Raw genomic sequence first — 15,498 nt, 5'->3', positions numbered from 1 at the left:
ATAGAAAATGAACATGATGAACCAGGGGAGAAATAAGACAAATGAGATGAGTGCAGTTGTGTGGTTGAGCATTCTTCAAGAAAATTAGAGATACCAAGGGACGCGTTCATGCAAAGATGGGCTCAATAAAGGACAGAAATAGTATGAACCTAACAGAAGCAGAAGATATTAAGAAGAGATGACAAGAATACACAGAAGAACCGTACAAAAAAGATTTTCATGACCCAAATAACCACAATGGTGTGATCACTCACCTAGAGCCAGACATCCTGGAATGTGAAGTCAAGTGGGCCTTAGAAAGCATCACTACAAACAAAGCTAGTGGAGGTGATGGAATTCCAGTTGAACTATTTCAAATCCTAAAAGATGATGCTGTGAAAGTGCTACACTCAATATGCCAGCAAATTTGGAAAAGTCAGCAGTGGCCACAGGACTGGAAAAGGTCAGTTTTCATTCCAATCCCAGAGAAAGACAATGCCAAAGAATGCTCAACCACAGAACTGCACTCATCTCACACGCTAGTAAAGTAATGCTCAAAATTCTCCAAGCCAGGCTTCAGCAATACGTGAACCGTGAACTTCCAGATGTTCAAGCTGGTTTTAGAAAAGGCAGAGGAACCAGAGATCAAATTACCAACATCTGCTGGATCATCAAAAAAGCAAGAGAAAAAAAAATTAAAAAAAAAATTTTTTTTAAAGCAAGAGAGTTCCAGAAAAAATATATATTTCTGTCTTATCCCAAAGCCTTTGACTGTGTGGATCACAATAAACTATGGAAAACTCTGAAAGAGATGGAAATACCAGACTATCTGACCTGCCTCTTGAGAAATCTGTATGCAGGTCAGGAAGCAACAGTTAGAACTGGACATGGAACAACAGACTGGTTCCAAATAGGAAAAGGAGTATGTCAAGGCTGTATGTTGTCACCCTGCTTATTTAACTTATATGCAGAGTACATCATGAGAAACACTGGACTGGATGAAGCACAAGCTGGAATAAAGATTGCTGGGAGAAATATCAATAACCTCAGATATGCAGATGACACATCCCTTATGGCAGAAAGTGAAGAAGAACTATAGAGCCCTCTTGATGAAAGTGAAAGAGGACAGTTAAAAAGTTGGCTTAAAGCTCAACATTCAGAAAACTAAGATCATGGCATCTGGTCCCTTCACTTCATGGCAAATAGATGGGGAATCAGTGACAGACTTTATTTTTGAGGGGTCCAAAATCACTGCAGATAGCGACTGCAACCATTAAATTAAAAGACACTTACTTCTTGGAAGGAAAGTTATGACCAACCTAGACAGCATATTAAAAAGCAGAGACATTGCCAACAAAGGTCCGTCTAGTCAAGGCTATGGTTTTTCCAGTAGTCATGTATGGATGTGATAGTTGGACTGTGAAGAAAGCTGAGTGCCAAAAAATTGATGCTTTTGAATTGTGGTGTTGGAGAAGACTCTTAAGAGTCCCTTGGACTGCAAGATGATCCAATCAGTCCATCCTAAAGGAAATCAGTCCTGAATATTCATTGGAAGGACTGATATTGAAGCTGAAACTCCAATACTTTGGCCATCTGATGTGAAGAGCTGACTCATTTGAAAAGACCCTGATGCTGGGAAAGATTGAAAGCAGGAGAAGAAGGGGACGCCAGAGCATGAGATAGTAGAATGGCATTGCTGACTCACTGGACATGAGTTTGAGTAAATTCTAGGAGTTGGTGATGGACAGGGAGGCTTGGCATGCTGTGGTCCATGGGTCACAAAGAGTTAGACACGACTGAGCGACTGAACTGAAATGAACTGAAGAATCAGCGATAATACCATAGCAAGTGCTATGTAGGCTTCTCTGGTGGCTCAGTCGGTAAAGAATCTGCCTGCAATGGCAGAGACCTCAGTTCAATCCCTGGGTTGGGAAGATCCCCTGGAGAAAGGATGGGCTATCCACTCCAGTATTCTTGGGCTTCCCTGGTGGCTCAGATGGTAAAGAATCCACGTGCAATGTGGGATACCTGGTTTCGATCCCTGGGTTGGGAAGATCCCCTGGGGAGGGCATGGCAACCCACTCCAGTATTCTTACCTGGAGAATCCCCATGGGCAGAGGAGCCTGGATGGCTACAGTCCACAGGGTCATAAAGAGTCTGTCATGACTAAGCACAAAGCACAGGTACTATGTAACATTTTCTGCCAGTGTCGAGTTCAGTTGCATATTAGATAACGCAAGACACAGAAAGAATCATGATAATAAGCAGTCCAATAAGCTGTAAATGCTCAGTTATCTAATTCAGAATGGGCATTACACATTCTATGAACTATCTGGTTTTCCAGGTGGCCATAGTGGTAAAGAATCCATCTGCCGATGCAGGAGACATAAGAGACATGGGTTTGGTCCCTGAGTCAGGAAGATCCCCTGCAAAAGGAAATAGCAAACTCCAGCATTCTTGTCTGGAGAATCTCATGGACAGAGGACTTAACACATATGAACTATCTAAAAACAAACATATGTGTGTTAGTCACTCTGTCGTGTCTGATTCTGTGCAATCCCATGGACTGTAGCCCACCAGGCTCCTCTGTCCATGGAATTCTCCAGGCAAGAATACTGGAGTGGGTTGCCATTTCCTTCTCCAGAAGATCTTCCCAGCCCAGGGATCAAACCCTGGTTTCCTGCATCTCAGGCAGATTCTTTATCGTTTGAGCTATGGGAAGTCTAAAAAACAAACATATACAGCTCCTTAATTTTCTTCCCAGAATGTATGTGAACTTCTCCTCAGTCCCTTCATGCCTGTCTCCTTCTGTGTACATATAGTGAAAAAAACTGATAAAAATAAAACCAACGTTCATTTTACTTATTTCATTTCAGCATCAAGTAAGAACATGTTTGGTGGATTATCTATTTTCCTGGACTATCCACACAATGTGAGGTGTCAGTACATACGCTATCCAGAACTCTTCATCATCTAGGTCCTGGAAGAACTGGAACAAGGCATATGACTCTTTCAGTTTCTCATGATGCTCAGCCGCCAATTCCTTGACATTCAGAAAGCGCTCGTTGACATTATCCCTTTTCTCCACAATCTGGTCAGTATTGAAAGTTCCACTGGAGATCAGATCTGTAGCCAATGTGTTCAGGTCCTGGAGTGCATCCTAGAAAGCCCAAGTGTCCTCAATGATCAGTGTAGTATAGGTATTAAGTGGGAGAAGACAATGGCACCCCACTCTAGTACTGTTGCCCAGAAAATCCCATGGATGGAGGAGCCTGGTAGGCTGCAGTCCATGGGGTCATGAAGAGTCGGACATGACTGAGCGATTTCACTTTCACTTTCCACTTTCATGCATTGGAGAAGGAAATGGCAACCCACTCCAGTGTTCATGCCTGGAGAATCCCAGGGACGGGGGAGCTTCGTGGGCTGCAGTCTATGGGGTCGCACAGAGTCGAACACGACTGAAACAACTTAGCAGTAGCAGTAGCAGCAGGTATTAAGTAGACCTTTAAACACTGCTAGTTCAGATTCAAAGACTGTGGAAAATAGATCATTTTTGAAGATAATGAATTTGGCCTTATGCTCTTTTAACTCAGTTTGGATAAGGGCAAGACTACGGACATTGTAGATAGCATGGCTACTTTGTTGGAACTGTGTATTTGGCCTTCTGATGTTTTCCCTTGTGTTTTCTTCCTCTCTCCATACGGAAAATAAGACCTTGGTGAACAAGCACTGTGTCTCCAAACAGGGTTATCTTTTCACAGTACTGAATATGACACAGGCTGAGTGACTGAAATGTCCAAGATTCTCTTTTGGCAACGTTCTCAGGCTAGTCACATTCAGAACACAGCCAGCCTCTTCTGTCTATTTGCATTCCAAGTCTGCCCCCTAGTGATGTTCAAGAGAATATCATCAAGTCCTGAAACTAAGAAAACCTTTGACATCATGTTCTTTCTGTGTCTGTGTTACCAAATAAAGCTGATGATACAAAATCCATCAACGTGAAATTAACACCTCTCTGAATGTTTATCATAGCTCACAGGACACCTATCTGCTTGACATTAGGATACAACTGAAATGCTCCATAGAACTTTCACAATGTACATATAGTTCAACTGCCTTGCACGTGCTCCCATCTGATTTTTTTTAGTAGTTCTGAAAAATAAACTTTTATTTTCTTTAAAATGCCAGATCAAATATATCAGCTTTGGAAGAGAGTGAGTTTATATGCATGGTTAAAATGTAAACAAGACCATTTTTAGGATCTACTTCTTAGAATCTGACTCCAGTATTCTTGCCTGGAAAATTCCATGGAGAGAGGAGCCTGGTAGGCTACAGTCCATGGGGTCTTAAAGAGTCAGACATGATTGAGTGACTAACATTTTTACTTTCACATTTTATTGGAATCTTAGAATCTATGATTTAATGATAATAAAGTTAACAGCTCTGAAGTCTATGGATTTGACCTGATTATAATGACTGCTGGTTGAGAATACTAAGCTAAGCTTTGCAAAGCTGTGTTCTCAAATGGACTCCTGAGACAGGAAAGTGAAAAGTCACCAACATTTCTGTTCTGGCCAGAAGAGTGTAATTCTAATACTACTTACCTGTCTAGCCAACATCTCTGTTTCCAGTAGCTGATGCTTCTTGAGCAAGTTTCCTGCTGAAGCCAGATCCCTGGCCTGATCCTTCATGGTCAGCAGTGTCTCTGCCTGGAAATGGAAAGGTAAGCAATACAGCTGCCAGATGAAAACTGTCTTTAAGGAGAACAAGATTCACAACCATGTCCCCAAACTTTTCCCAAGAAAAGTCAAGGAAATTGCTCATGTATTAAACTCCCATGCCCACACCATTTCCAGGTATAAATACCTCTGAGAGCCAGAAGTCAAAGTCCCGGATGCCTGTGTTGAACCTCTGCTGGCGACTAGCTTCATCGAGCTTCTGTCCTTTGTCAATTGTTACCTCAAGCAAGTAGTTCCAGTTTTTCTCCAACTCTTCTACTTGATCCTGTGCGTGTTAGTCATTCAGTCACGTCTGACTCTTTGCAGACCCCATGAACTGCAGCCCACCAGCCTCCTCTGTCCATAGGATTCCCCAGGCAACAATACTGGAGTGGATTGCCATACCCTCCTCCAGGGGATCTTCCCAACCCCAGGGTTCAAATCCAGGTCTCCTGCATTGCTGGCAGATTCTTTATTGTCTGATCCACCAGGGAAGCCCTACTTGATCACAGCCCCCTCTCTGGAATTGAGGGGTCATTATGGTATTTAGGGTCTTGTGACAAATTGAAAGGATAATGTAGGGAGGCTCTGGAGTTTGAGTCTAGCCAAAATCTTCCAGTAATTGAGGGTCATATATTTTAAATCATAATTGTTTACGCTGGTTTAAATCTGGGAAAGCAACAGTAGGTGTTTACAGAAATTTTGAAGAAAGAGTTCTGGACTGATTACAGAAACTGATTGCCTAAATGCCAAAACTCTTGGTGGTAGGGACATAAAATATAAGCAAGCATGATAACACATAGGAATTAAGTCTAAAGCTGTCTTGGAGGTCAAGATGCTGAGTATGATGGGAGTGATAAGGTCTGAAAGTGCAAGTCTCTCAGTCGTGTCCGACTCTTTGTGATGCCAAGGACTATACGGTTCATGGAATTCTCCAGGCCAGAATACTGGAGTGGGTAGCCTATCCCCTCTCCAGGGGATCGTCCCCATCCAGGGATCCAACCCAGATGTCCCTCATTGCAGGCGGATTCTTTACCAGCTGAGCCAAAAGGGAAGCTCTAGAATACTGGAGTGGGTAGCCTATCCCTTCTCCAGAAGATCATTCCAACCCAGAAATTGAACTGGGGTCTCGTGCATTGCAGATGGAGTCTTTACCAACTGAGCTATCAGGGAATCCCAAAACAACATATTTTCCTCTTCTTTTGTGAAAAAAACAAAGGGAAGACCATTAACAGAATATATTCCATATTCCTACACATGGAAACACCAAAAGGGTATAAAAGATTTCTCTTCCTATGATAGCCCAAAGCCCATTGTAAGCAGAACCCACCTTCACAGACTCTTCATTACCATCGCATGCCCTCCGCTCAACCAGAGTGTTCCCTAAAATAATGACTCCTTCCACCTGCTCAGCTCGGCTATTGACCTCATCTTCAAAGGCCTTGTGCTTCAGATATTTTCTCTGAAGGGAAAGCAGAATCTAAATTACCATCTAATTTAGAAAATAAGATGAGATAAATTCTGTTTAAAAGGAAAAATTAAGGATTCTTAATTCATTCTTTTTTTTTCTTATTATTTTTTTTTACTTTACAATATTGTATTGGTTTTGCCATATATCAACATGCATCCACCACGGGTGTACACGTGTTCCCCATCCTGAACCCCCCTCCCACCTCCCTCACCATACCATCCAATTCTTGGGAAGAACTCCCTCCACGTTAGACTCAGAAATCCCTGAAGGCAGGGACGACAGTCTGAACAGTAAGGAAGTTTTCCACGTTAGAAGGTGACCATTCGTTCATCAGTCTGAGTATGTTGAAGTTTTCCAAGATTCTTACTTTGAACTTACCTGAATATTGGTGGGATCTTTATAGGATTCATCACAGGCTATGGGCAGCATCTCACCGATCCATTCTTCTTGGTCCTTGAAGTCATGGTAGAATTGTTTTAGGTCAGCATAGTCTCCAAGTTTCATCCGCTCAGCAGTCAGCTGTTCTTTGAGAATCCTCCATCTGAAAGTCAGAACTAGATTATTCTCTGCCCTCTATCTTTCCACCAAGCCTTGATGCCATATCCATGAATATCCCTATTTGCTTATCTGCACTTTATCTTCTCATTCTCATTATTTGAACACTTATATGTCATATATGGGCTTCCCAAGTGGCACTAGTGGTAAACAACCTGCCTACCAATGCAGGAGATGTAAGAGATGAGAGTTAGATCCCTGGGTCAGGAAGATTCCCTAAAGGAAGGCACGGCAACCCACTCCAGTGTTCTTGCCTGGAGAATCCCATGAACAGAGGAGCCTGGTGGGCTATAGGCCACAGGGTTGCAAAGAGTCAGACATAACTGAAGCAGCTTAGAAGAGCACAGCACAGAAATGAGAACTCAAAGTATTATCTCCATCCTCAATTCTAGTAAAGTAGTCACTTTTCTATATCTTCCTGAGTGAGTAAGTGAGTGCATGTCACTCAGTTGTATCTGACTCTTTGCAACCCCATGGACTATACAGTCCATGGAATTCTCCAGGCCAGAATACTGGAGTGGGTAGCCTATCTCTTCTTCAGGGTATCTTCTCCAGGGGATCTAACCCAGATCTCCTGCATTGTAGGCAGATTTTTTTTTACCAGCTGAGCCACAAGGAAAGCTCCTATATCTTCCTATAGCTCACAAAACAACTGCTCAATACTGACCTGTCTAGTATCCGTTGGTTCCGAGCAGCAATCTCTTCCTTGGCATAGTGGTCTTCAGATATGAGTCGTTCAGCAAAAAGATCTAGTTCAGCGATTCTATTATCCTAGATAAAGGAAAGAGAAAAAGCCCAGAGACCCAGAAATTAGGCTCTTGGTGCAATCTGACTTCCTCCTAGAAAAGGAGAGATATATCCTTTGTGGCTTCATGAAGGGCAACAAAACCAAAGCCAAAAGGTAAATGCCTTAAAGGGAGGTGGCTTTTAACTCAACAAGAAGAGAAACATCAATAGTGATACTGAGGTGGACTACATGTGTGGTGCCGATTTCCCTATAGAACAGACACTTCTCTTGGTCATTGTAGAAAGTGATTCCTGCATTGAATGGGATGTTGGATAGCATATAAAATAGCTTTTGCACCTTGGCTAAGACTAAGCCACTATGTTGCCCGCCTACCTCAGAGTTTATGTAAAAAGCAAATGGGAATTAAAATACATGCAAATCATAAAACCACATACATGTTCAGGATTTCTGTCATTATTACTAATAGTTATTATTGGAATTCTTGTATTAGCTGTTATTACCTGGTCAGTAATCGCTTTGTCCAAATCGTCACGTTTCTTCATCAAGGCCTCCAGAGTGTCTAAGGACCCCTTATCATCCGACCTTAGATCATTCTCACGTGCCACCATCCAGCTCTCAGCCTGATCACAGTTCCCTCGGAACAACTATGGGGGTTAAAATTAAATGTATATGGTATGTTCATTCCAGGCAGACAGAGGAAATGATCTCCCACCTCTCCCATGATACTGATAATAGGGACCCTGTAAAGGATGCTAAAGCTGAAACTCCAGTACTTTGGCTACCTCATGAGAAGAGTTGACTCTTGGAAAAGACTCTGATGCTGGGAAGGATTAGGGGCAAGAGGAGAAGGGGACGACAGAGGATGAGATGGCTGGATGGCATCACTGATTCGATGGACATGAGTCTGAGTGAACTCCGGGAGTTGGTGATGGACAGGGAGGCCTGGCGTGCTGCGGTTCATGGGGTTGCAAAGAGTCAGACATGACTGAGCGACTGATCTGATCTGACCTGATCTGAAAGGATGTCAATATTCTTTCAAGAAACATTCATACAATAAACCTTGGCTATCTTGGACCTTTTACTCTTCCCTGAAAACATGTTTTATGTTTTCATATAAGCTTTCCTCCATTCTTGCAGTACTATTTTCCATATCCTAGACATGGTAAACGGGCTTCCATGTGGCACAGTAGTAAAGTATCCACCTGCCAATGCAGGAGATGCAAAAGATGTGGGTTTGATCCCTTGGTCAAGAAGATCCCCTGGAGTAGGAAATGGCAACCTGCTCCAGTATGCTTGCCTGGACAATTCCATGGACAGAGGAGCCCATGGGCTACAGTCCATGGGGTCACAAAAGAGTTGGACACTCTGAGCTACTGAGCATGCACACACACACGCACACATGCACACACACACACTTGGTGAAAACTGGCTGGTTATTTCTTTAAGACTCTGGCAAAGACTGCTTTTCAGAACAGCATGTGACATTTTCACTCACTTCCCTCAGGAGCATTAATCACTCCCTCTGCTATAATCTCAAAACATTCACACATTTTATCAGTAATTATTTTATATATTAGAATGATTTGCCTCAGTTCAGTTCAGTTCAGTTGCTTAGTCATGTCCGACTCTTTGCGACTCCATGAATCACAGCACTCCACGCCTCCCTGTCCATCACCAACTCCCGGAGTTCAGTCAGACTCATGTGCATCGAGTTGGTGATGCCATCCAGCCATCTCATCCTCTGTCATCCCCTTCTCCTCCTGCCCCCAACCCCTCCCAGCATCAGGGTCTTTTCCAATGATCTGTCTACAAGTCTAATTTCACTACTTTTAGAAAATAGACACTATCTTACTAATATTTGTGTTCCTGCTGCTGCTGCTAAGTCACTTCAGTTGTGTCCGACTCTGTGTGACCCCAGAGACGGAGCCCACCAGGCTCCCCTGTCCCTGGGGTTCTCCAGGCAAGAACACTGGAGTGGGTTGCTATTTCCTTCTCCAATGCATGAAAGTGAAAAGTGAAAGTGAAGTTGCTCAGTCGTGTCCGACTCCTAGCGACCCCGTGGACTGCAGCCTACCAGGCTCCTCTACCCATGGGATTTTCCAGGCAAGAGTACTGGAGTGGGGTGCCATTGCCTTCTCTGATTTGTGTTTCTAGGAACACAATAAAATCAATAAAAATCAATCAGTAAAACTTTCAATCAATAAGTAAGTTTAAATATCAATAAATTATAACCACTTAATTTCAGGGCCCCATGCCCTAGGACTGACCTCCATTTTGTTTAGCTTTTCATTAACAAGAATAAGGAGCAAAGAACACTACAATGATCAGAAAATGCAAAGCAGAAAATGCAATGTCAGATAATCAAGAGATACCTTTATGATTTTGGAATGGAATTCCAGTGAAATAAGCACCTGTATTAACTCTGTGAAACTGCGTAGAAGGAACAGACTCAGCTAAGCCTGTTTAACGATTGGGAATTTGCAGTACCTGCAACTCCAGACACTGATCTAGCATCTTTTTGCGTTGTTCCCAAGCACTCTCCAACTCATCTCTCTCTAGTCTAACAGCTTGAAGCTTTTCTTCAATTTCGGGGCTGGCCCGGTGCCCACTGATTGTAAGATCTGTACCAAAATCTTCAAAGGCCTGGAAGGCGGGAGCCTGGGCCTCCATGTCAGCACGATGCTCCTGTGGTAAAAAGGGATCAGAGACTGGTGAGTCCAGTGACATCTCACAAAAGTTGCAAAATGCAGGAAGTTTGCGAGGTTATGTGATCAGAGGCTAAGGCTTTTGTCACCATACCTGATGCCGCTCTATCATGATCTCTGTGCCAGTTAAATCTTCAGCCAGTTCCTGGGATGAAACCATGCCACCAATGCCACTAATCCAATTCTGTAAGTCCCTAGAGAAATGGCATACTGAAATTGAATCAAGGAAACCTTGCAACTTGCTATAAAATTGTCTGTCCTTGGACTTTTTCTCCCCTAGAAAACATTTCCAGATCTATATTTTCTTTCTGGTTTATAGCCTTCACAGATCTTAGCTTTGTTGTTTTCACTGTATAACTTAATAATAGCATTCTGTTGCATTTGAAATTTTCTTCACACACTATCTCTTTTGATTCTTGCAATAATTTTGAGTAGAATTCTGGGAATTCTTTTCCTTCTACTTTGGAGATGAGGAAGTTGGCCTAGAGAATGTAAGTGATTTGCCTATGTGCTAAAACTGGAAACAGACAGATGGAGTAGAACCCAGACACTGGAATCCTGGACTGGTACATATTCCATTACTTTTAACATGTCCTACTCCTTTATAGTGGATTTTTGGGTTTAAAGATTTGTCTTAGCATAGAATCTCAGGTGAGGCATGTGTTTCTTCTTACTCTTATTCCAAATTGAATCCAGTACATGCTTCTGCCCAACATACACACACACACACACACACACACACACACACACACACATACACAACATACTTACTCTCTGCTGCTGATTAAACCAGGGTCATTTGCCACTCTTTTAGAAGTCAATAAATTAGAAAAGGAGGGATAAAGTCCATCTGTCCCAGAAGGTAAATGTCATTGAGTTAAAAAATTATATATGATGGTCAAATTCAGCATCTCATGAAGAGTGCCCTTACTCTTGTTTATTAAATAGGAATCTGTAGCTGTAGGGCAGAAAGTCCTCTTCTTTTGCAAACTCATTTATTCACTTATTTAAACAACTAAGTTTTATTGTGAAAAAGATGTATTTGTGCCTTCTAGGAGTTCACACTTTATACTGAGAGAAGAAAACAAAAAGCAAGCAAAACATAGAGACTGGTATTTTTTTTTCAAAAACCCTAAAAAGAAAGACTGTCCTGAAGAGATAAAATAAGGTGTTAGAGTTGCTCTGAGAGTGCTAATATTACTTCTGCAATGTTGAAGAATATTTCATAAAGGGAAAGAGTCAGCATTTAACATGGAATCTGAAGTATAGGCAGAAGCTATATAAACAGAGATATATGGCATATATATGCTTTGGAGGAGTGAGTATGTATGCTATTTATTTATACTATGTGAAACACTATAACTTTCCAGAGATGCTGAATTGGGGAGGGCATTGGCAAGAACACTTGCAATCATTTGCCAAAGTCGCCCCCTTTTATCTTCAAAAATATTACATTGCAAGCTGTTACTTCCTGAACCCTCAATTCTAAATGTAGGCTGATATGATGGGGCAGAGTGTGCAAATTTTTCCACGGATAAAGTGTGTATTTGCTAAAACATGATCATGTCTAAACTGTTTACCAAAACAGTGAAACTTCTCCAACAATCAAAAACAATTAAACTCCAATAAAAAATTAATTTAAAAAAGGATTTGAGCTTAGCATTTCTGAATTTATCTCTTGCTATTTCTCCTCACCCCTGTAACATACAAAACTCAGGCTCTAGCTGTTTCTGCATCATGGGCATTCTATACCTTCCTGTTCTCATGCCTTTGTTTATATAGTTCCATCTATTTGTTGGGATGTGTGTTTGGGGCTGTTCTATGTTCTACCACGGTTATATGTATTCTTCTTTGCTTTTCCAATAGACTATCTCCCCATATTCTATGCATGTGTGTACTCAGTCATGTCCGACTCTGTGTGACCCCATGGACGGCAGCCCTCCAGGCTCCTCTGTCCATGGGATTTTCCCAGCAAGAATACTGGAGTGGGTTACCATTTTCTCCTTCAGGGGATCTTCCTGACCCAGGGATCAAATCCATATCTCCTTTGTCTCCTGCATTGGCAGGCACATTCTTTACCACTAGTGCCTCTGGGAACTCCCAATATTCTATAATTCCTCATATAGCACTCTCTATATAGTATAGACTCCATAGAAGCATACTTAATTGGCCTAGATAACCTCATATTCTTCCAAAATTCAATATTTCATGGCTTGAAATATTGAACCTGAGAATTTTGTTCCTTACCAAAGGTACAATCTGGACCAAGAGGTACCCTCCAAACCAGGTAATGAAGAACACCTGTACCCAGACAGCTCCTAGAAGCTCCATTTATGGGCCAGGCATGGACCCTGCCAATTCCACCTGGTGGAAGTCTGCCTCTGGAACCTTACCTGGCCTGGCTGAGGAACTGGTAGAATTTTAAGGCCTCCTGTAGGTTCTCCTTACGATCCTTTGTAAGCCCCTGCAAGTCATCCCAGGCCTCCTTCAGCTTCAACTGCTGGCTCTGCAGGTCATCAGTGGCATCTGGGTGGGATTCACTGAGTCGATCTGCTGTGTCCCTCAGTACCTCCACCTAGGGCGTCAAGAGCACTGACAGTCAGCTTGGTGTCACACCTGAATCCTAGCAAAAGAGTTTCAAGCCTCAGGGTGCTCCTTCCTCAAATAGACATCAATGAGGTCTTGCTACTTTTTATATGATAGTGGAAACCCTTTTGATGCATATGATAATTCCCAAAGTAATCACTCTTGACATGACCATCCTTCTTTTTATGATTAGAAGGCTGCTTCTGGTAGTAAGGTCCAGGGAAGAGGCCTCAGGTATCATGTTGGGCTGTGAAGGTGGCAAGAAGAAGCCCCTGAAGCAGCCCAAAGAGCAAGTCAAGAAGATTAAAGAGGAAGATAAGGCATTCAAGCAGAAACAGGAGGAGCAGAAGGAATTCGAGGAGCTAACAGGAAAGGCTGCAGGGAAAGGGTCCCCTGGCCACAGGTGGAATTAAGAAATCTTACAAAAAGGAATCTGTTCCTTGTGCCTGAGGCAATGATAATCCTTAATTCCATTCCTATTTAAACATTTGTATTCTCTGACATACCATCTGTTGCCACCTATAGGAAGAATGAAGTATTGTCTTGGAATCTATCATACATTTAAAAATAAACCTTTGCATAAACAAATAAACAAGGCTATAGGGCAGGGTGGTTAAGTGACTTGGTTGGTGGCAAGTGTCAATTAATATGAAGATCTTTTTAATATAGACATTTTCTGTGCTTCTTTTTGGTTTTTATGGTAATGCAAGTTCTATGCTCCCCCTGAGTTATTCCAGAGTGTATTTGGCAAGCTTTAGAGTTCATTTTTTTTGGCCAGAGTAGGATTAAGCTTCTTCAATCCCTTCTAAGGAAGCTCTGCATCACACTCAGGCATAAGTCTGGTCATACCAGGTATGATCATCTCCTATTTATCTTAGACTACTGATCTCCAACTAACTGCTATACATTCTAGTCACTTGGAACTCACGAAGAGTTCTGGTCACTTGGAACTCACAAACTCACAAACATTTACAATATATTTTCCCTCAATGCTATTTGGTGCAGCCACTGTAGAAAACAGTATGGAGATTCCTCAGAAAACTAAAAATAGAATTGCCATATGATCCAGCAATCCCTCTCCCGGGCATATATTCAGACAAAATTAGAATTCAAAAAGATACACACACCCCAATATTCACAGCAGCACTCTTTACAATAGCCAAGACACAAAACAACCTAAATGTTCATTGACAGATAAATGGATAAAGAAGATATAATACGCATATAATGGACTATTACTCAGCCATAAAAAGGAATGAAATAATGCCATTTGGAGCAACTAGAGATTATCATACTAAGTGAAGTATGTCAGAAAGAGAAAGACAAATACCATATGATATCATTTACACGTGGAATCTGAAATATGATGCAGATGAACCCATCTATAACATGGAAACAGAGTCATAGACATAAAGAACAGACCTGTGGTTGCCAAGGAGGAGGGGATTGCGGGAGGAATAGAGAAGGAGGTGGGGTTATCAGGTGTAAGCTTTTATATACAGAATGGATAAACAGTAAAGTCCACTGTATATCACAGAGAACTATATTCAATATCCTATGATAAACCTTAATAGAAAAGAAGATAAAAAGGATATAAATGTATATATATATATATTTATACATATTTATAAAACTGAATCACTTTGCTGTACAGCAGTAATTAACACAACCTTGTAAATCAACTGTATTTCACTTTAAAAAAAAATTAAAACCATTTCCCTGCACATAAATTGCCCTGGGCATGCCCTTTTGGTAGACTAGCTTTCGGGACAGGGTTAAAGAACAAGAATGGAGTAGGATAAAGAGAACTAAAGTAAGAGACTGGATAATAAAAGCAAAGGAGAGGGCATTAATATGGGTAGATGTGAAGAGGAATGTGCTGGAAAAGCTTGAAGGCACATCTCACCTTTTCCCCCAGAGGTACGAGATCTCTTTCAAAGTTTTCATGCTGTCGTTGAAGGGCCTGCACACTGAATAAGTCTGAGCCAGGGTCAGCAGTATTGAGGGCCTGGCACTTCTTCTCAATCTGTTCCTTTGTGTCATCTGCTTCTCTGGTGCATAAGGGTAAAAAGTTTAAGAATAATAACACAAACTGGAGGCAGACTAGCTGGGCTCATGTACCAGTAGTAGTCATCAGTACCACCATCATCATCCTTTTTTTAAGGATGTGTTAGAACTAAGTGTTAGAACTTAGGCTCATTTAATCTTTACAACAATGACTTGAGGCCTAATTATTATTACCAGTCCCATTTACATATGAGAAAACTAAAGCTTAGAGGCTAAGTAGCAAAAAAAAAAAAAAAAATAGGTTAGGTATTTTCTCAAGATTGTACCCTAGCCATACATTTAGTCAGACCCTAAATTTGAATCAAATGCCCTGATAGCAAAGGCACATTCTTAACTGTGGAATAACATGGAAAACCTTTAGTTCGCTCACTCCGTTATGTCTGACTCTTTGTGATCCCATGAATTCCAGCACGCCAGGCCTCCCTGTCCATCACCAACTTCCGGAGTTTACTCAAACTCACATCCATTGAGTCGGTGATGCCATACAGCCATCTCATCCTCTGTCATCCCCTTCTTCTCCTGCCCCCAATCCCTCCCAGCATCAAGGTCTTTTCCAATGAGTCAATTCTTCGCATGAAGTGGCCAAAATACTGGAGTTTCAGCTTTAGCATCATTCCTTCCAAAGAAATCCCAGGACTGATCTCCTTTAGAATGGACTGGTTGACCTCC

The 15,498-nt window shown here is 41.8% G+C and overlaps 1 protein-coding gene across 2 annotated transcripts in view; it reads right to left on the bottom strand.

Moving 5' to 3' along the window:
* The window catches only part of SPTA1 (spectrin alpha, erythrocytic 1), an 87,651-nt gene that overhangs the window by 18,987 nt on the left and 53,166 nt on the right, over window positions 1-15,498 (bottom strand). For both annotated transcript variants that reach the window (XM_027529097.1, XM_027529105.1), the window contains 11 exons: window positions 14,669-14,813; window positions 12,570-12,751; window positions 10,271-10,370; window positions 9,959-10,156; window positions 7,972-8,115; window positions 7,391-7,494; window positions 6,547-6,709; window positions 6,028-6,159; window positions 4,846-4,983; window positions 4,584-4,688; window positions 2,931-3,139 (listed from right to left, as the gene is read on the bottom strand). In XM_027529097.1, coding sequence (XP_027384898.1) covers window positions 2,931-3,139; window positions 4,584-4,688; window positions 4,846-4,983; window positions 6,028-6,159; window positions 6,547-6,709; window positions 7,391-7,494; window positions 7,972-8,115; window positions 9,959-10,156; window positions 10,271-10,370; window positions 12,570-12,751; window positions 14,669-14,813 — 1,620 coding nt within the window. The remainder of the gene's footprint in view (window positions 1-2,930; window positions 3,140-4,583; window positions 4,689-4,845; window positions 4,984-6,027; window positions 6,160-6,546; window positions 6,710-7,390; window positions 7,495-7,971; window positions 8,116-9,958; window positions 10,157-10,270; window positions 10,371-12,569; window positions 12,752-14,668; window positions 14,814-15,498) is intronic.

Source organism: Bos indicus x Bos taurus, chromosome 3, assembly GCF_003369695.1.
Source record: "Bos indicus x Bos taurus breed Angus x Brahman F1 hybrid chromosome 3, Bos_hybrid_MaternalHap_v2.0, whole genome shotgun sequence".
Classification (NCBI taxonomy): Eukaryota; Metazoa; Chordata; class Mammalia; order Artiodactyla; family Bovidae; genus Bos; species Bos indicus x Bos taurus.
Note: the sequence above shows the minus strand (reverse complement) of the source record. Positions and strands in the feature narration are given on the sequence as shown.